General features: G+C 57.1%; 2 protein-coding genes across 4 annotated transcripts; both read right to left on the bottom strand.

The window, feature by feature from the left end:
* Window positions 1–376: 376 nt before the first annotated feature.
* Window positions 377–8723, bottom strand: MTA2 (metastasis associated 1 family member 2). The gene is made up of 18 exons (XM_082627238.1): window positions 8334–8723; window positions 7513–7580; window positions 7024–7117; window positions 5311–5428; window positions 5114–5177; window positions 4812–4929; window positions 4433–4535; window positions 4152–4251; window positions 3790–3978; window positions 3612–3686; window positions 3434–3492; window positions 3174–3271; window positions 2918–3057; window positions 2422–2650; window positions 2136–2225; window positions 1683–1801; window positions 1435–1577; window positions 377–1210 (listed from the first exon to the last, which is right to left on the bottom strand). Exons 1-18 carry the CDS (start codon window positions 8359–8361, stop codon window positions 1045–1047), a joined length of 2001 nt encoding a protein of 666 aa, XP_082483364.1. The 5' UTR covers window positions 8362–8723; the 3' UTR covers window positions 377–1044.
* A 409-nt stretch (window positions 8724–9132) lies between these two features.
* On the bottom strand, window positions 9133–18438 carry EML3 (EMAP like 3). Of its 3 annotated transcripts, none has more exons than XM_082627237.1 (22): window positions 18136–18438; window positions 17129–17300; window positions 16790–17050; window positions 16582–16695; window positions 15477–15544; window positions 15183–15306; window positions 14797–14967; window positions 14566–14635; window positions 14369–14479; window positions 14028–14123; window positions 13529–13684; window positions 13234–13375; window positions 12664–12815; window positions 12465–12581; window positions 12240–12371; window positions 11721–11788; window positions 11079–11167; window positions 10910–11007; window positions 10703–10790; window positions 10072–10170; window positions 9658–9788; window positions 9133–9571 (listed from the first exon to the last, which is right to left on the bottom strand). In XM_082627237.1, the coding sequence occupies exons 1-22, from the start codon at window positions 18155–18157 to the stop codon at window positions 9368–9370; spliced, it is 2685 nt and encodes an 894-aa protein (XP_082483363.1). In that variant the 5' UTR covers window positions 18158–18438; the 3' UTR covers window positions 9133–9367. The 3 variants fall into 3 exon arrangements, with proteins under 3 accessions (XP_082483363.1, XP_082483361.1, XP_082483362.1); XM_082627235.1 differs by having other exon boundaries at window positions 12456–12581; window positions 18136–18436; XM_082627236.1 differs by having other exon boundaries at window positions 12456–12581; window positions 16790–17047; window positions 18136–18436.
* Window positions 18439–18514: the final 76 nt, after the last annotated feature.

The following is an 18514-nucleotide window of genomic DNA, read 5'->3' as shown; positions in this document are numbered from 1 at the left end:
GACTTAACTTCCCGTTCTCTAAGGTGCTCCTCTTGTTGGGGCCAGCTCAAATGTCTAATCTGTCTCCCAAACTTAAAAAGAGAGGAAACAGCACTAGAGTGGTCCCCAATATCAAGGCAGTTGCTGAGGCTGCCCTTGGGGATCCTTGAAGCAGCAGTCTGTGCAAATACACCACAGAGCTAGGTGACATGATCCTACAATACACCCCAAAGTGGGCTACATCCTGTTCTGACCTCTAACAACTCCCAGAATCCCCTAAGTAAAAAGGAGAGGGGAGTAAGAGTTAGGAAATAAAGAAGCACCTTCACACACACACACACACACACACACACACACACGCATGCACACGGCAGAGAATAGCTGAGCCAGGAGGAGCTGAAGAAAACAGCTTTTTATTTGTTACTATAAGAACCAATTACAGAATCCAAGGTTAAAAAAACAGACAAAAGGTCTTTATTTCTGAGAACTGGCGTACAAAAGGCAGAGGGGACAAGGGGAGGAAAGGAAAGAGCGAGCATAGGCTGGGGTTGATACCAGCTTGGGGACCTCAAACTCCAATTAGGAAAGTCCGGACACCGGACAGGAAGAGAAACCCTCAATTAGAAAAAAAAAAAAAAAAAAAAAAAAGACATGGCAGTCATGGCAGTGCACGCCCCCCTCCCCCAACCAGATACCACCACCTGATATCTGTTTACTCTTCCCCTCCCCATCCCTTCACAAAGGGAGGCAAATTTTTAAAAAAATTTAAAAACCCTCCCCCCAAAACTGTCCAAGACAACTGTGGGTCCTACCCCCCCAAAACAGGCTAGGTTCCCACAATGGGCCAGTTCCTGCAGTCTGCCCTCCACCACCAGGCACGGAGAAGCACTGGAAGGGGACAAGCCTCCAAGTGCTAACACCAGAGGGCGTCCAACCCCTCCAAGGACACACTCGCTCCCTCCCTCCCTCCTTCACTCATTCCCTTTGATACTAAAGGGAAGGGAGGCTAGGTGCCCTGTGCACCCACCCTCTAGCTTTCAGCCCACCTCCCTTCCCCACAGATGCTCAATCTTCCAGGACAATGGGCTCACTGGTGCTGGCAGGATGTGAGGATGGAGGAAGAGGGACTGGGGGCCGCACTGCTATCAGTGGTGGCTTCACCTTCAGGGGCAAGTTGGGCCGGCGGGCAGCTCGCCGCATTTCCAGGTGAGTCAGAGCCTTCCGCAGGGCTCTGGCCAAGAAGAGAAGAGGGCAATAAAAAAAGCAAAGACCTTCAAGATGAAACCCCACATTCCACTACAATTCCACCTTCCAGCCCATTCCTTCCTAACATCCCCACCCTGCACCCAGTCTTCGTGGAGCTGGTCTTGCTCAGATACTCCTTCCTATTTCCTTTCCCATATCCACCAATCTAGGTTGTCAACCTCTCAGCCCCTCCCATGGAGGGCTCCCTACCTGGTATCTTTTGTGGCCACAAACACCACAGGATTGGGTGCATCAGCTGGGTTTAGTTTCTGACGCTTGGCTGCTGGCTGTGAGCTTGAGCGAATCCCTGAGGCCAGAGGCCTTCCATTGGCAGAGAAGGGGACTCCTGCCATCTGGAAAAGGATAGGGCAGCACAATGCGAGAGGGGACTCTCAGACACCTATCAGATATGAAAGCCCACCCAACTCAACCTGGCCCACTCCAGTCTGTCAACTCACAGTCTCATAGGCCCGTTTCACCATGATGCCCCCCAGTCCCCGGTTCTGGGTCAGCTGGTTTCTGTTGATCGGTGTCTTGGTACCCCGAGGTGTTTTTGGTTTCAGAGGTGCCTGGGCCACTGTCAGGGAAAAAAAAGAAAGGAAACCTTAGAGGACGTTCACACTTTCTCTTCTGTATGCATCCCCAAAAGCAGTGATGGGGGAGGGGTCTGGAGAGTAATCACCAGTATTTCAAAAGTCACACATGAGTATGATCTTATCAATCAGTATATAGTTATACTGGATAGCATGTGAAAAATAACATTTTTAACCTACAAAAGTACAGTCTGTTAGACTAAACCTCTTTGGACTCAATGGGAAAGAAAAAAGCAGGGGAAGAGAAGGATCTTGATGATAAAAGGACCGGGAGCCGGACACCACCCTAAAGGTTCCCCATCCTATACCCACCCTTACCCAGATCTTTGACGATAGTTGCCAGGGGGAGCCGCACCAAAGGGTGAATCTTCAGTGGAGTCTTGGCAGCCTTAGGGAGTCGAATGGAGCCTGGAGAACAAAGATGAACGCCTTTGAAGGGGCTTCCCTATTCAGGCCTCCTCTGGGGCCAGGAACCATGCCTAACCTCGTAACGAATCCTTGTGGCCTACTATCCTTACTACTGTCCTTAAACACCCAGAGAAACACTGGTCTCTGGCTAGAGCAACCCCAAACCTGCCACCAGCCCCAGCACTCCTGCCCTTACACTCTGCCTTGATGGCATTGGCATTGATGGGGGCATAAGGTCGTCGGGCAGCCCTCCTCGGTTGTAACAAGTCCCTGCACATGCGTCTGGCAAGACGGGTCAGCTTCGTGGTCTGGAGCAGGAATGTTTGCCTGTTCTTAGCCAGCAGCTTGGCCCGGTTGGCGCTGGTCGTATAGGGGGAGAGACTTTGGGCTTCGGGTCTGGATAAATGACCCCTCGAGTGTGGCTCCTGGAAGAAGGACATAGGAAAAGGAGGAGAACAGTCAGTCACCAAGGCTCCCTTCTTCCATTCTTGATGGAGGGTCTTTTACTCCTGCCTGATCTCTTTGCTGCCAATCGCGACCTGCCTGGCTCCCCAACCACTGTCTAGTACCACCCCACCCCCACCCCAGTCAAGCCATCACCTTACTGGAGCTGGGTGTTGTGGCCTTCGCTTAAAGCTCACATCAATTAGCTTACTGCTCTCCCCAACCTGTCCCTCATCATCCATCCTTACTGTGGTGCCCCGAGCAGCCCCCTCAAGCTGGGTTGGGGTCTTCAGTCCCCCGTACTTCTTCCAGTAGATCCAACAGGAAGCACAGAGGCGGCACTGCATGTTGGGTGGGCCCCAGGCATACCACTGGGCAGACTGTGTGGCTGCAGGAGCATGGAGAGGAGGGAATGGTCCGGAGGCCACCTGAGCCTCTCAGGTTGCTGGGTCAGAGCAAACGCCCGGCTCACCCCCGGCATCCCTATCCCTCCCTGGAACTCACTGTGGCAACTCTCACAAGTCAGGCCCTTCTGGAATCCAGCCCCATTCATGCCAGGTTTTGAGCCCACAGAGATGATCTGGTTTGGGTTTGGTTTGGTGCTAATGGGGGAGAAACCAGGAACTGGTCAAGGAAAAGAATCCACTTCCACTTTGTCTCTATAACTTGACCGCATCTCCGGCCCACCCCCCAATCACTTAGGAAAGCACAGGTTAGGGGCAGAGAAGGGAAACATGCCTGTCTCCCCTACCCATCACACTTACTAGGTGGGGATGTAGACTTGTTTTAGTTTGCTGTCTGCTTCAGCAGCTTTCAATCTTTTCTGCAGGAAGGAGAAAAAGTAAAAAGGATCAGAGCATCTCAGCAGGGAGGATGTCATCAACTTCAAAGGCAGAGGTGAGCAGGAGGCCTCTGGTCCAGCCTCCCCAGCCCAGACCTTACCTGCTGAATGTATCGGTCTGTGGTTTTCCACATGTAATAAAATTGAACTATGCTGGCCAGTGACTTCCAGGGTAGCTGAGGAGGCACAAGGAAGAAGGATGAGCTGCTGTCTGGCCCCTGGTCCTGGTTCCCTCACCTGTCACCTCTTCCACCTCTCCTCCTAGCCCCATCCACTTACAAAGTCCTGGCGAATATCATTGAAATCCTTCCCGTACTTCTCCAGGGCCTCCTCAAATAGCATAGCCTCTGAGGCTGACCATTCCTCCATCTCATCCCGACACAGCACCGGGCCCCCCTGGGGCACCAGGGTCGACATGGCCTTAGCCAGGTCGTAGCCGTTCCTTTGCAATGTATCCATGGCGTGAAACTACAGGAGAGGTGGGAAACAATGATGATGACCTGAAACCCTCAGCACCACTCCTCTGTTGCTCTTTAAGTACTCCCACTCCCTCAGAGATACCCTCCTCCCTGCAGAGTCCCAAGGCTCTGCAGGTCCCCACAAAGCCCAGCCTACCCAACTACCCACCAACTTCTGCTCACCAGAGTGATATCTCGGGAAGCAGCGGCTGCACTCATGTGCAAGCTTGGCTGCCGAATGGAGCTGCTGCAATCTAGGGCTCTTGCGAAGGTCCCCACAGCTCTAAGGGAGGGAGTGAGAAGTCAGGGAAAGAAGAAAGCGCGAGTGGGCTGAGGAACCAAGCCAGATGAGAAAAAAGGACAACACCCAGGCCAAAAATAAATAAAGTCCATCTCTACGAACATGAATCAGAACCATGTCCACACCACCCCCAGCCCATCTGCCCCATCCACCCACGGCTCACCGGGCCACCACGAGAAACTGATCAATCTGCCGGTCTGTGAGAGGGTTGTCTGGATCCCAAACTTTCATCTCCATCTTCTGTTGGTTCCGATTATCAGATTCTCCTGGGGAATGGGGAAATGGTATCATCGGGGAGGATAATAGATGTCTTGACAAAGTAACACCTCGTCTCCTCCTTGGGTTCTGTCAGCCACCTCAACTCTCAGACTTCTCTTCCCAATGTGCCCATTTGCCCCTTTCCGGTTCCTAAGGTCCCATTCTGCCAGGTTCACAACACAGAGCCATGCAGACTGTGCACCACACAACGCCAGGGCACACCATTCACAGACTCTGATGTTACACAACCCCGTAGCCGTAATACAGTGTCTCCTGCTGCATACCCTCTGCCAGGCGATCTGGGATCTCAGCTTGGTATTTGCAACCAACTCGAATCTCCCCCTGATCAGCTAGAAGTGTCTTCTGCACAGGGTCAAACACCAGTGAGTAAAAAAAGCAGTCCTGGAGATGGAAAGAGAGAAGGTAAGCAGGGCAGCAGTCCTCATAGGCAGGGGGCAGTGGGGTGTATCCAGAGTTCCCAAGACAGGCAGCCTGTCAACCTGTACCTCATCCCAGTCAGACTTTCTTCTTGCCTTTCGGGGCAAAACCCACTTCCCTCCCTCTTCTCCCGACACCTCTTTCTCACCTCCTTTTCCAGGTACTGGCTCAAGATATCCGTCTCATTCAAGAGGGTCACACTGCATTTCCCCCTACAGGAGAGAGGTCAGAAAACCCTGGGTGAGGTCCTCATTTCCTCTGTACAGCAGCTCCAATACACTAGTCCCTCCTTTCCACCTTCTAAATAAGTGCATGCAGGCCACAGTGGCCCTGATTGTCCTATACCTTATGTGGGTGGCTGGTAACGATTCGAATTGCCGAGAAAGAAAAAGCTCCCGGTGCTTCAGTTGATGTCGCTGCTGTTCCGACACCCCTGGCTGCTTTGATTCCTCCTCAAACTCCCCTGGGAGATTTAGGAGGAAGACGCCGAGTCAGAAACTAATTCAGAAAGAAGCCACCTTAGAAGCTCTAACCCAGGGAAAATATTTCCTGTCTCACTTGTTTTCCTCATATTCCCTAGACACCTGCCTCTCACACCACCAGCTTTCCCTCTTAGCTTCCCCACCCGCAGCCCCGTTACAGATACTCCCAACTCTCCATCACTAACGAATGTTCTTAGGGAAGAACTGCTGAGAGTACAAAGACTGCCACAGAAACACATCACAGACCCAGGTGCCAGTGCTCAGGCACCACTCATACAGCACAGATCTGCTCACTTGAGACCCAGCAAGAATATCCCACTCTTGCTAAACTAGCCTGGGGTCCAGAAATCCAAATTAAATAAATAAATAAAAGCACCACACAGGAGTATGTTTACCAGTTCCTCTTTGCAAATTTCAGGAGACTCTGCTCTTAAACGTCACATGCAACCCTAACTATCCCTTGTTTTCTACTTGGCTAACAATCGTTTGTTTGTGGGGCTTTCAAGGACAGTACCTCTCAAGCCAGTGCCAACACCTTCCTCCCCAAGGAGCTGCCACTTGCCCTGAAACCTTGGTGAAAAGGGTTAACTTGGCTGGGTGCCAACCAAACAGGGAGGGGGCAAAAGAGCCACAGGCCCAGGCTCATTGGTGCATTGTTCCCAACCTCAGGGAGAAAGGGGGGTGTGCGGTAGGCTCCACCCCTCGCCTGTGTGCTCCGGAAACCCTGCCCTAAGGCAAGGGGGACCACACCCCCCACACCCTTTCTGATTGGACAAGGCCAAGGTCAGCCCCTGCCAGATGGGACTGGAAACCCCAGAGGGCTGGAGAACTTGGTAGGCCCAGGTCCTCATTAACCCCTTCATATCCGAGACCCAAAAAAGCCTAAAATGAGAAAAATAATTTAGGAAGAAAAAGAGGAAGGGGAAAGAAAGCCAAAGTAGAAAAAGAAAAAGAAACTAAGGGAAACAGAAGAATATGTATCTGAAAAGATGATGAAAGCATAAAGAGAAGTAGGATAGGGCAAAAAGAAAAGGGAAAGATGTAAAGTGGAGCAAAGGGGAAGCCAGGATAGGTGAGAAAGAGGAAAAGTGCAATAAAACTTTCCTGGCTTCCTATTTATTCTCTCCCACCCATGTATCCTCACCACCTCATGACCACAAAAAAAAAAAAAAAAAAAACCTGCTTCCCTGTTACGCAGGCTTCTAAATACGATCTCTTCCTCTTCACCTGACCTTCACAGTCACCACCCATTGTCCCAACATAACCAAAACTGACCCCCAAGAGTCCTGCTTCTCTAAAGCTCCTCATCATCCCCTATTTAAATACTATCATCTCTTAAATACACACTCACACACAAGCCAAATTCTGGCTTTCCTTATCATGGCCTCTCCACCCTGCTTCCAACCCAATGTGTAAAAACAGGCCTCCCTCTGCAGACCAGGCATTTACCACCCCCCAAACTCACACCCCTGCCTTGGGCATGCTACCAAGAGAAACACCTGCAGAGACATGCGCGGGCTTCAGATCATGGGCAGGGGGAGACAGGGGGCCGGGGGTGGGGTACAAAGACACTTACTGGCATTACTATCAGCCAGGCTGTTGAGGCTACTAGAAATGTCCCTTCGCCGGAAAAGGCACACAACCTTTGCCTCCACGTTTCCATTTGCAGTCTAAGGAGAGAAAAAATGGTGGTGTAAACTAATCATTTGAAAGTGGAAATGCAGAAAGAAGAGACTAACAACAGTGGACAAGTGTAAAGGATGTAAGAAAAGCCCAAGAAATTATGAATCAAGAGATTTACATTTAAGAACAGACTTCCAAATCCCTTTCCTTGGCCCCCAAGAAACAGAATAGCAAAGTTCCCACTAAGCTCTCAATAGCCTTTCCTGAATGTGTAGAATGAATGAATAAATGAATGAATGAATATGAATGGGTAATTAGGATAGGGTTTGTGTTATCTCTCTCTCTCTCTCTCTCTCTCTCCCTCTCTCTCTCATTCACCTGAACTTAGAGACCTCAGAAGAAAGAGGAGGTTGGGGGGGGGGGGGGACTCTGCTCCACTCACCTTGTTGAGCTCTTCAATCCTTCTAACCAGGTAAGGATTGCTGGAGGAGTTCTCAAAATAGACGTAATCTGTAGGAGGGGGTGGGGAAGAACCGGGAAGATCAGAGGAGTAGATGGGGAGAGCCGAGCACCAGGGTGGGAGGAGCGAAAGCAGGCCCGAGTAGACCAAAAGGAGATAAGGGTCTAGGTAGAGAGGACGCTGAAATGTGGAAATGGAGGGACTAACAGAAAATAAGGGAAGGATGCCCCACCCTCCACCCCTGATCACTTAGTTCTAAAATCAGATCCTTCACTCAAAAGTGAGCCTTCAGGAGGAGACAAGAAGCAGGGGGTTCCCCAGCAGTCCCCACGACTCAGCGATGGAGTTGCATCCCAGTCTGGGCCAAGCGAGCAATTGTTCAGTCCTGCGCAGGGCCCCCACCTTTGCGAACCGAGGCGCACAATAACGCCTGGGAAGAGGAAACCTCCCAACGGGTCCCCCGCAGGTGGCAAAGCGGCCGCCCCGGCCCTCCGCGCCCCCTGCCTGCCCTGTCAATTCCTTCAGAACCACTTTCCCAAGCCCACTCCGCGACACCGGCGACCCCAGACTCAGCCCCGCGACTGCCGTCGGGCCGCCCGAAGCCTCTCCGGGAGTCTCGGTGCTCAGCCGAGTCGCGATCCCCGCGCCCTCCCTCCCTGTGCTCCCGGTTCCGGTTCCGGTCCGCGTTCTGGACCACGCCGCCCCAAACGCGGCTCCCCGCGCCACCGGGTGCCGAGCCTCTCCGATCCCGGCCCCCAACCTCTCCCGCCCCGGGCCCCGCAGCCCCTACGCCCGGTACTTACCCCCCACTCGGTACATGTTGGCCGCCATGGCCGTTCCCGCCGCCGCCTCCGGCCGCACAAAGGGGTCCGGGAGGCTCACTGGGGCAGGGCTCGAAGCTTAGCCCGGAGCGCGGGGCTGGTGCTTCGCAGAAGTCTCAGTCGGGCCCGCGCAGCCGGCACCTCCGCCGCCTCAGCCGTCGCGGTTCATCCCGGCCCGCGCTGTCGCCGCCGCCTCTACCGCCTCTAGCCCGGGACGCCGAGGCCGGCGCCGGCCCGCTCGGCTTCTTCCGGAAGGAGCTCGGCTCCCGCCGGACCGGAGCCAGGCTGCAGCTCCCACCGCGCTCGCCGAGCCCCGCCAGACGTTGGACTCGGAGGGCCGCCGCGAAGGCTTGCCCTGCCCGCCTAGGGGTTCGCCTCCTTCCGGAACACGTTCGGCGGATCCGCAGAACAAGGCCCAGCGCTCGGCTCCGGTCGGAGAACGAGACCTCAAAGCTCGGCTACTTCCGGAAGAAGTTCGGCTCCCTCCGGCCAACCGCGGCCCGGCGCTCGGTTATTTCCGTTGCGGCTCGGCCCCGCCCCCGAGGCCGGGGAGAGGAGTTGGGCTTAACTCTTTCCTCGCCGGAGTGCTGCAGCTCCGCATGCGGCCGCGGAAGACTCGAAGCGCCTTTGCGCTTCTCGGAGTTATTTGCAAGCGGCTTTGCCTGTTATTTGCATGAAAAGTCTACGCTCCCTCACCCCTTCCGCATTCCCCTTTTCCTTCCTCCCCATCCCCACAAAGGCCCTAGGCGCCCAGCCGCGCCCCACAAAAGGACCCGGAGGCGACTTTGCTTTTGGTTTATTGCCCCTCAGCAGGCAGCGGGAGTCAGGGCCCCGGCTGGGGCTGCCCGGCTCAGCCAGCGGGTCTATACAGTGTGTGCAGGGGTGCCGCTCGCCCCCTCCAGGGAAATGCGCTTTTGGGAATGTCTCGAAGTCGAGGACCGGGTCGGCCCCGGTAATGGGGAATTTGGGTGGGGCGGGGCCCCGCTGCAGGGCCTGTGGGTCCCGTAGGACAGCGGTCAGACGTCGAGAGAGGAGGCGGGGGACAGGGAGGGGGTTCGAGAGGGCGTTGCAGGCGCCGGCCCCGCGCCCCCAGGGCCCAGCACTCGCCACTGGAAGATGCTGGCGTCCTTGCCGCCCAGCGAGACGAGGTGCGAGTCGTCGTGCGTGAACCGGACGCTGGTCACGTGGCTGCCGTGACCACCGTACACGAGGCTCGGCGCCTGGGCAGGAAGGAAGGTCGAACTACAGCGGCCGCGGAGCCCTGGGACCCCTCCCGACCGGCCCCGGAGGCCCCGGGAGGCCTTACCTTGGCGCGGGCGCACGGGTACTGGAAGAGGTGCACTTTGCAGAAGTCGTCTGCCACAGCCACCACGCGCTCGTTGTGGGAGCGGCACAGGGAGTTGATGTCGGTTCCATCCGAGCCGTCAGGCCACACGCCTAGCACAGCGGCCAGCCTCAGCCCGGCCTCTCGGCCGCCACCCACGGTCCAGAGCGGCACCATTTCCGGCGCTCAGGCGGCCCGGCCACCCACCCACCGGCCGCGCGTTCCAGGCAATCCTTCCCGGTCCCGAGGGCCGGCCGGAGGGGCCTCCTGGGCTGGATCTGCCAGTTTCTTGACGCCCACCCCTCTACACCTGTCCAGCACTGCGAGCCCGGGACGGGCTGCACCTTGTCCCCGCACCTCTCCCACAGGGTTCCGCGGCCCCGGGCCCCTGCTCACCGTAGACATGGAAGCCCAGCACGCAGGTGTAGGTGGCCCACTCCCGGTCTCGGCTCTCATAACGATTCCTCAGCAGCTTACAGCCTCCAGCCACGTCCCCTGGGGAGAGGGAGCCCATCCAGCTCAGCTCTCACCCTGCCCTCAGTGGGGAAGATGCCATGGAAGGGTTGGAAAGACTGGCTTGAGGCGGTGGCTTGAGGTGATCTGGTCAGGGTGGTAGCCCTCAGCCCAGGGGAACACCAAGCCCCATGTGCTTCCTGAGTTCTCAGCTGAAGTTCTCCTGTTTCTCATCAGTTCCTCCTCCCTTGAAAATCAATCCCTCCACACCTGTCCTGAGAAACTTTTCCAAAACAATCTTTTCCTGGTGCATTTTTCAACTCCCCCAAGGCCTTGTGGGAACAAGACATGGTGCAGAACTGTGTGTGTGGTTTTTTTGTCCAAATGACAACATTTCTCCTATGTGTATAACTCTGACTCCACTTCAAACCCATCTCTACCTCCCTGTCTGACTGCCCCTCCACCTGGAGTTCCCCCACACCTTCTCCTTCATCCCCTCCCAACCAGGAGCCCCCTCACATAAATAAAACCCACCCGTTACCCTCTCCCCATGCCCTCCCCTACTGTCACTCACAGTAAAGGATCTCATAGTCCCCAGAATTGGACATGATGAAGTTCCCATCCTTGGACCAGTCAAGGTGAGTGATGAAGCTGGAGTGACCCTGGGAGCAAGGGTCAAGAGACTAACAATGTAGCCACCATTTCCCATCCCCTCACCCTCCTAAAGTACATTAGTTTACCTGCTATGGCAATGCCCTGCCCTCCACCCCAGCTTCCTCACCACACAGCGGCCAAAGCGGCTGGACTTGGCACCATCACTGGAAATGCTATAGATGTAGATCATGTTGTCATGGGAACCGATGGCCAGGTACAACCCATCTATAAAGACAGTCACTCAGAGAGGGAAGGGCCAGGGATGAGTCTAGGTCCGGGGTGGGGGTGGCTCCCACCTGGGCTGTACCGGACCACTGAGAGCTGCTCATTGCCATCAGTGATGTCGGACACGATCTCTCTGGTTTCTGTGTCCAAAACTAGCCACCTAGAAGGGAGGGGGGTGGAAAGCAGGTGTGAGGATACCTGTCCTGAGCAGGGTAGGGGTTGGCAAGTCAGAGAGCCTCAGAGACACCAAAAGAAAGGCTATGATGTAGACAGAGAGGTTATCTATCATTGCACTCTTATGCTGGGAAGTGGGAAGGGGCTACGGGCAGATAAAAGCTGAGGGGCTCCTGATGCCGTCTGAAAGGGAGAACAGGGGCCCAACTACCAGGGCCTTGTGGAGTCTGTTAAGCTCGTCACTTCCCTGTGTTAGTCTCCCCTATGCCCCTCCCATCCCCGCTGCTTCTCTAGCCTGAGCTGCCACCTCCTCCACTCCCAGGCTTGCTTGGAGGGGAGAATGGATGGGGGAGGGTGTGATGACAGCTGCCATAGGAGAGCAGGGGAGACCCAGGCTGCAGGGAAAAGCACTGAGAAGAGGGAGGGTGCAGTTGGGGCTCCTGAGCAGGCAGCGATCACACTCCTCCACCCCCGCCATTACCAGAAACCCTTCCCATACCTCCTGCTTTCCCCTCCCAGGAGTCCTGGCTCCCTCTCACCTCCCTGTGTTCAGTCCTACGGCCACAACTGCCCCACTGGGGTGGAAGTCAGCACAGAGACCAGTCTCCTGGGAGGGGAAAAGGTGAATTCAAGAAGATGCCTTTCTAGTGAGGGAACTAAGATGGATACCTTGTCATCTTGATAACAATGTCAAAGCCTCCTCCTCTCAAGGTTGAGAGGGACAGGAAACCTGGGATGGAGGCAGGGTATCACTGGAGCCTAAGGAGAGGTGCTACTCAAAACACTTAACAACCAGAAGTGACACCCCACAGCTGTGCCGGAGATTAACCATCAGTTGCTGGATCAAGAGAACATCTAAGGGCTGGGGGGAGGGCAGTGCTCAGGGGGCACTGGAGGCATCAGTACAGAAGAATGAATAGTTTAGCAACCAGTACAGCCACACCAGTACAAACGGGCTGCCTCTGGGAGCAAAAGGGAAGGGGGTGTTGGGGAAGGAGTGGTGGCCACAGGAGTCATGGTGGGCGTGACACTGAGGATCCGGGGACACAGAGCTCTACCTTGAGGTCGATGCTCCAGGCCAGCGCATGGCCCTCCCCATCCCACAGGCAGAGCTGCCGGTCGTGGCCACAGGTGAGGAAACGGTTCTGGAAGGGATGTGTGCAGAGCCCCCAGAGCTCGTCCGTGTGACCCTGCGGCAGAGCATGCGCTGTCACCCCTGCCCCTCCCCAACAGCCCTTCCCTTCCTGCTCGCTCGAACCCTTGGCCCCCCCGACCTGGATTACAGGGGAGAAGCCCTGGTCCAGATGTCCCCTCAGCAATGCATTCTTCGTGGTTCCCACCAGCAGCTCAGAGCCCAGCCCCTCTGCAATGGCCCGCACGGCCCCAAAGTGTTCAGGAATCTGCAGAGTGATGGCAGAAAGTCAGGGGCCCGCTGACCACTCCTCTTCCCTCTCCTTCCCTTGACCCCAGCCCAGCCCTCACCTCAGCTTCCTGGAGGGCCACCAACCCAGGCCCCCACTGGACCAGCCGGCGGTCCCGCCCACCACCACTCAGCACGGTCCCGTCCCGCCGGAGACACAGGGCGAAGATAGAACCTTCGTGAGCGTGCGCCTGGGCCACAATCCCATAGGTCTCTGTTGGCAAAGTCCTGGGTGGGTCATGCTTTTGGGGTTCAGGGAAGTAGGGAACAGGAGCAGCCTAGGCCGTCACAATAGAGTACTAACTGCCAGCTGCTGAGTGCCTAGTCTGATCCTCGGTTCTTCTCCCCAGTTTACAGACTGGACAACCAAGGCTCCAAGAAGTGAGGTAACTTCCTAAAGGCCAGGCAACTAGGGGCGAAACTGGGATTTGAACCCAGGATCTGGCACACTCCAAAGCCCCAGCCCTCTCTGCCATGCTGCCCCCTGCCCGCCTAGACTAGCCCCCCAGAGGGCCCCACCCTCTGACAGAGCATGATCAATTCTCAAGGGAAAAGGATGGGCAATCCTCTCCTCTGTTTTCACAGACCCTCTGGGGAACTAGCCTTCCCAGATGCCACCCCCAATCACATACCTTTGGCCCCGCCCCTGCCTGGGGTCCTGGAATCTGAGAGGCTCCGCCCCCAGGTGAGAATGTTCCCCTCTGAGTCCCCGGTGAGAATGTCTCCATCCGGAAGGAACACAAAGCAGGGGATAAACTTGGGTTTCTTGTATTTCTAGGAGCCAGGCGAGCAGAGAGCAGAGGTCAAAGACACTACAAGTCTCGGGACAGTTGGGAGTTGGGTAGCATCAGGGTCTACAGTACTCAGACCAATACTTCCATCGCCACGCTGCCCTCCCCCACCACCCTGCACCCATCCACACCTCACCCCAAAGACACCCTGTTTCCTGGTGAGGGTCCCGTTCCCAGGAACCCCTGCTCCACCACTCCAGTTCCAGAAGTGGACGTGGGATTTCCCGCTGGTGACAATGCAGCTGCTGTCGCGAGGGTTGAAGCCAACGGCCAGGACTGAGTCATTTGTACTCTGAAGGGAAGATACGAGATTCAACCACCCCAAGCCCTATGCACCTTCATTCTCTTCAACTGGCATCCTGACAACCGGTCTGCAGAAGTCCAGAACCCTCAGGACGACCTCTCCTCCAAGGCCCTGGTCCCCTAAGAGCACTGCTGTCAGTCACTCACTAATGCCTAACACGGTGTCCCTCACGAGGTCAGAACCTCCGTGGTCCCCACTTCACAGCCTCAGAGAGGCTAGGAGGCTTGCTCCAGGGGACCAGGCCAGAAAGGAGGTGCATGTACCTCTGCACTCCACCACTCCCAGCACCTCAACCTCAGCGCCCCACCAGGCAGCCACCTGGACACCTCACCTTGATCTCAGCCAGCTTCGTTCCCCGGCTGCAGTCCCACACAGACAGCATGTGCTCATTGGAATCATCCACCACACAGAGGAAAGCACCCAGATCCTGAAGATGGGAGACACATCAGAGGGGCCGAGTAAGGCCTGGAGGTCTCAGGGTTCATGGTCCAAACTAGGCAAGGGGTGCCACGACAGGCTGAGAGAGCAGGGGAAGGGGCCACACTGTCTCTTAGGAGAACCGGCTGGCTGGGGCTCAGGAAGGCCAGGACTTCTGAAGCTTCCTGATGAAGTACAAGGAGGGGGTTCCTGGACAAGGAAGATGGGGGCCTCGAGGCGCTGGGGCCAGCTCACCGCAACTGAAAAGGCCAGGGCCCCCACACCCCGCTCGAAGGCCCCCAGTCCGATCTCCTGCAGCTTCAGCAGCGTCTCTGAGTCCCAGACGTGAACCACAGGCTGCAGGGGCTGGTGGAGGAGAAGGGGTCAGGGGTGTGAAGGACAGCTGGGCTGGAATTTCATCCTGTCTGCCTGGCGTGTGACTGTGGCCTTACCTTTCCATCCTTATCCACTCCGGCTGTCTGTCCTGAGGCTACACGCACACCATCAGGGTGAACAGCCAGGCTAAGTGGGGGAGGAGACACTCTAGGGAAGGGGGTCGGTCTCTCAAGACCACCCAGGCCACTCTCCTCTCCTGTTCCTCCACACCCACCCAGACCCTCCTCCTGCCAAGCCCACCATCCCCATGCCTAGAGCTGCCCACTCCCAAGCCCTAGGACCCTCACCATCGAACGCAGTCCGTGTGCCCCCGGTAATGTCTCTGGCCGCCACCTCCAGGACCCCCTGGGCCTCCCCCAGGCCGGTACAGCACCACCACACAGGCGATAAAGTAGACCACCTCCCCAGAGCGCAGCACAAACAGATTAGAGCGGGAGTCACGACCCCGGTACCCGTAACTGGAGTGGGGATCGTGGTCAAGGAAAGGCTCAGATCAAGGGCACCGTAAGGAAAAGGAGAGAAAGGCAGAGCTCTGGCTAGCAGCGCCACTAGCAGGGGGTGGAAGGGGAGGATTCCGAGGTCTCACTCTCCTCGCAGACCCAGGAGGTGCAAGGGGTGGGGACGTTTCAGGACGGGAAGGGTGGTTCCCATGGGACTGGAAGGGGCAGGATACACCCAGTCAAGGCTGAGGGTCTCCGGGGGTGGGCCGCTGGGCAGCTCCTCGAGGCTGCGGATGCCAGACGGGATGTACATGGTGATGGGGCGGCCGCGAAGGAACATCTTCACTGAGATACCTTCTACAGAAAAAAGAAGGGGGTGTCCATCACCACCCTGTAGCTTCCCTTCCAGGAAAGCCAGAGCAGAACTCAACCCGCCATACCTCACAGGTCCCCCAAAATAGCTCCTGGGGCTGCAGCCCAAACCCTAACCCCATCACCCAAGTTCTTCCAGATCCCTCTATACATACCTAAATTATAATTGCTCCTCCGAGATCCAGGACCCCCAGGGCTGGAGAGGGGGTCTTTTCCCCCGCGGCTGTTGCGAAGGAAGGAAAGCACAGGGATTGGGGTCAGGTCCCAAGACGTAATCGTGGAGGGGCAGGACGTAAGAAAGGAGGTTACCCTAGAGGTCACAGTCTCCTCTGCAGACTTTCAGTTTGCATCGTGAGCATTCAGGGCTCAGGTGGGGACTTTTAGCTCCATTTAAGGCTAAATGAGAAGACTGAGGCTAAAGAGGCTGAGTAAGCCTGTAAGAGGCAGGGTGGGGTGACACTTTCCTCCAGACCACCAGGCCTCTGGCTATCAACCACTTCATTTCCCCATCTGTAAAATGGGCCTTTAGTGAATCCAGAATGTACATCAGCCCTGCCTTTCAGGGATCTGAGAGGTAAGCAAGAATAGTCCTTATCTCTCAAGGGGAAAGTGACAGGTGAATTCCAGAGATCACTGTCCTTAGATGATAATAAGGTGAAGATCCCTCTTCAGAGAATAAAAGAGAGGCCAAGGATAGGGCTAGAATGAACACTCAGGTGTCCTGGGGCCTGTACACACTCTGAGGCAACTATGCTCAGCCACTAGGATTTCCCCTTGCTCTCTAGAAGTAAAGCTTGGTACGTTGGGGTGTGGGAGAAGGCTGAGACTCTGAGGACCGTCACCCATAAAAATCATGGGTGCTTTTGGAAAACCCTCTTGGAATCTTGGAAGGTATGTTGTGATATGGTGGAAAGGGCAGGGGAACTGGAGTCAGGAAGAGTTGGGTTGGAATCCTGGCTCTAGCTGTGTGACCCCAGGCAAATGACTTACCCTCTCTGAGCCTGCTTCCTCACCTGGACAATGATCAGCATGAGACCACCTACCCCCCAGGGATGTCGTGGGGACTGAATGGAGATGGAGGAGGTCAAGGGTTTAGCACAGTGCTGGGTACACAGCAGGCGCCCCAGGAGTGCTTGTTCCCTTCTTCCTGTTGGGCAATGGGGTCCCCCCACCCCACCCAGGGAAGTGAGGTGAGGGATGTGGAAAGTCAAGAACCTGAGCCTAGGGTGGGGCGGGTTGGGGGAGGGGAGCCTCGCCCACCTCTCTGTGCTCCCTGACCGCAATAACAGGTTGGCCGAGGAAGCTGCCTTCCGGGAGAGTTTCTGGCGAGGCCGCTCTGAGGGGGATGAGGAGGAGGAAGAATTTCTCCGTGGCCTGGTCGGATCACAGTAAGCAGGTGAAAGTCATTCCCTAGGATCGTGCTCCCCACTCCTCCCTCCCCTCCCAGCCTCTGCCGCAGGACACTCACGTGTCAGTACGCTGTGGGGGCTGCGCCACCCTGAGGAGCCCTGGGGGGCCGGGCGAGCCAGTGCCACTGCTGCTGCTGCCCCCTCCTTCAGACTGGGTCCCACCGGGCTCTTCACCGCCCCCCTGCGGGGCTGCGGGCCCGTTGCTCAGGCCAGGGGGGCCAGGGGAGGACTCCGTCTCCACCTCTGTCTCTGTCTGGGTGCCTCGGCTCACCGAGGAGGGGCTGCGTGTGGGTGCCAGTCCCGGGGGAGCTGCAGGGCTGCTGGGGAGACAGTGCATCAACCCGATGCCCCTGGAGGCCCCAGCAAGGGGGAGGAAGAAGGTTTGACAACATGCATACCCGTCCCTTGTAGGGCCTGGTGTGCCAGGGTCCTGCAGGGAGGTGGGAGGCGCCTGCAGCCGCAGCAGGCGAAGAGCTTCTGCCAAGGCTGCCTTTACCAGCTCCATCTCCTTCTCCTGCACCTGAAGCCGCCGGCTCAAGGACTGCAGGGCCTCCTGAGCAGGGCCCTCACCTGGGAAAGGGGCAAGAAGCAGTCAGAATGTACCCACCACCTGGGGAAAGGCTTGAAGGGATTCTCTCTGCCCCCAGCTGTGCATTTGTCCAATAGGACCTGCCCCCTTCGAGCAGCTCCAGGCTTGGATGCACTCCCAGAGGGGAGGAGATGGGTGGTAAAGGATCAAGGGCCTCCTTGTGGCAGGGCAGGCGAGGAACCTGGCAAAGCTCCCTCCCTGCTGCCGTCCCAGCCTCCGCAAAGACAGGGAGTACCATGGAGTACCAGGGGGAAAATATGGAGTACTGGCGAGGAACGTGGGAACCACAGGCAGAGGCGTAGTGCTGGTGAGGGACGACGGGGCCCAGCCCAGGGCAAGCTCAGGTCTCCAGAGAAGGCAGAGAAACTGAGAGGGAGCACCCGGAGAAAAGAGGGGGTGGGGGACACAAGAATACAGTCATCCTGAGGACTCAGAGAAGGAGAAGACATCTGGAGTGACAGGAGAGGGTATGAGCGGAGAGAAGAGTCATAGCGAAGGTCCCAGGGTAACAGTGGGGGTCAGAAGTAAAAAGACCCAAAATACCAGGAAAAGAGGCCCAGAGTAACACAGGAGGTAAGGAAATTTTCGAGGGGCCCAGAGTAACACAGGAGGTAGGATGACGTTGGGGAAGTCCGAAATGACAGTTGGAGGACCCAAGTAACTAGGGAGAGCGACCTGAGGAACAGTGGAGGATGCTCAGAGCCCCCGGGGCCGAGGAGCACGCGGGGACGCCCCGAACAGCCGTCGAGCAATGGCAGCGCCCGACCGGCCGGCGCTCCGGGAAGGGGCACGCCGCCCGCCCCGCCCCGTACTCACCGGGCCCCCCGGCCCCGTCCATCCGGCCCCCGGCTTGCTCCGAGCGGCGGCGGCGGCGGAGGAGGCGTCTAAGCCGCGGGGGCCATGGCCAGAGAGAGGGGAAGGGGAAGCACCCCGGGGCGCGCGCGCAAGGGAGCCGAGCCACCCCCCGGGGGCGCTGTCGGGCGCGGGGAAAGGGCCTGGAGGGGGCGCTGTGGGGCGGGGGCCGCAGGCTCCGGGGACCGCCGGGGCCTCGGACTCTCCCGGGGCCGCTCTCGGCTCCCGGGGGTGGGGTGGCGGGGCCGTCCCGGGCCCCAGCGCCGCAGCACAAACAGGCGCCGGACGCGAAGCCGCCAGGAAGCGCGGGAGGGGGGGGCGGGACGAGGTGGGGGGGGCCGGG

This window comes from Mesoplodon mirus (assembly GCF_964341445.2).
Source record: "Mesoplodon mirus genome assembly, chromosome: 7".
Classification (NCBI taxonomy): domain Eukaryota; kingdom Metazoa; phylum Chordata; class Mammalia; order Artiodactyla; family Ziphiidae; genus Mesoplodon; species Mesoplodon mirus.
The sequence above is the reverse complement of the archived record's forward strand: the minus strand, read 5'-3'. Positions and strand labels throughout refer to the sequence as shown.

Excerpts from the sequence above, each read along its gene's own strand:
- EML3 (XM_082627235.1), bottom strand. The coding sequence starts at position 18,157 with ATGGACGGGGCCGGGGGGCCCG. Across the intron at positions 15,307-15,476 it reads GAGGAGCAATTATAATTTAG|AAGGTATCTCAGTGAAGATG; the intron begins GTATGTATAGAG and ends TTTTTTCTGTAG. Across the intron at positions 14,968-15,182 it reads ACCCTCAGCCTTGACTGGGT|TTACGGGTACCGGGGTCGTG; the intron begins GTATCCTGCCCC and ends TCCCCACTCCAG.
- MTA2 (XM_082627238.1), bottom strand. The coding sequence starts at position 8,361 with ATGGCGGCCAACATGTACCGAGTGGGGG. Across the intron at positions 4,536-4,811 it reads CCCAGATCGCCTGGCAGAGG|GAGAATCTGATAATCGGAAC; the intron begins GTATGCAGCAGG and ends CCCATTCCCCAG. Across the intron at positions 1,211-1,434 it reads GTGGCCACAAAAGATACCAG|AGCCCTGCGGAAGGCTCTGA; the intron begins GTAGGGAGCCCT and ends CTTCTTGGCCAG.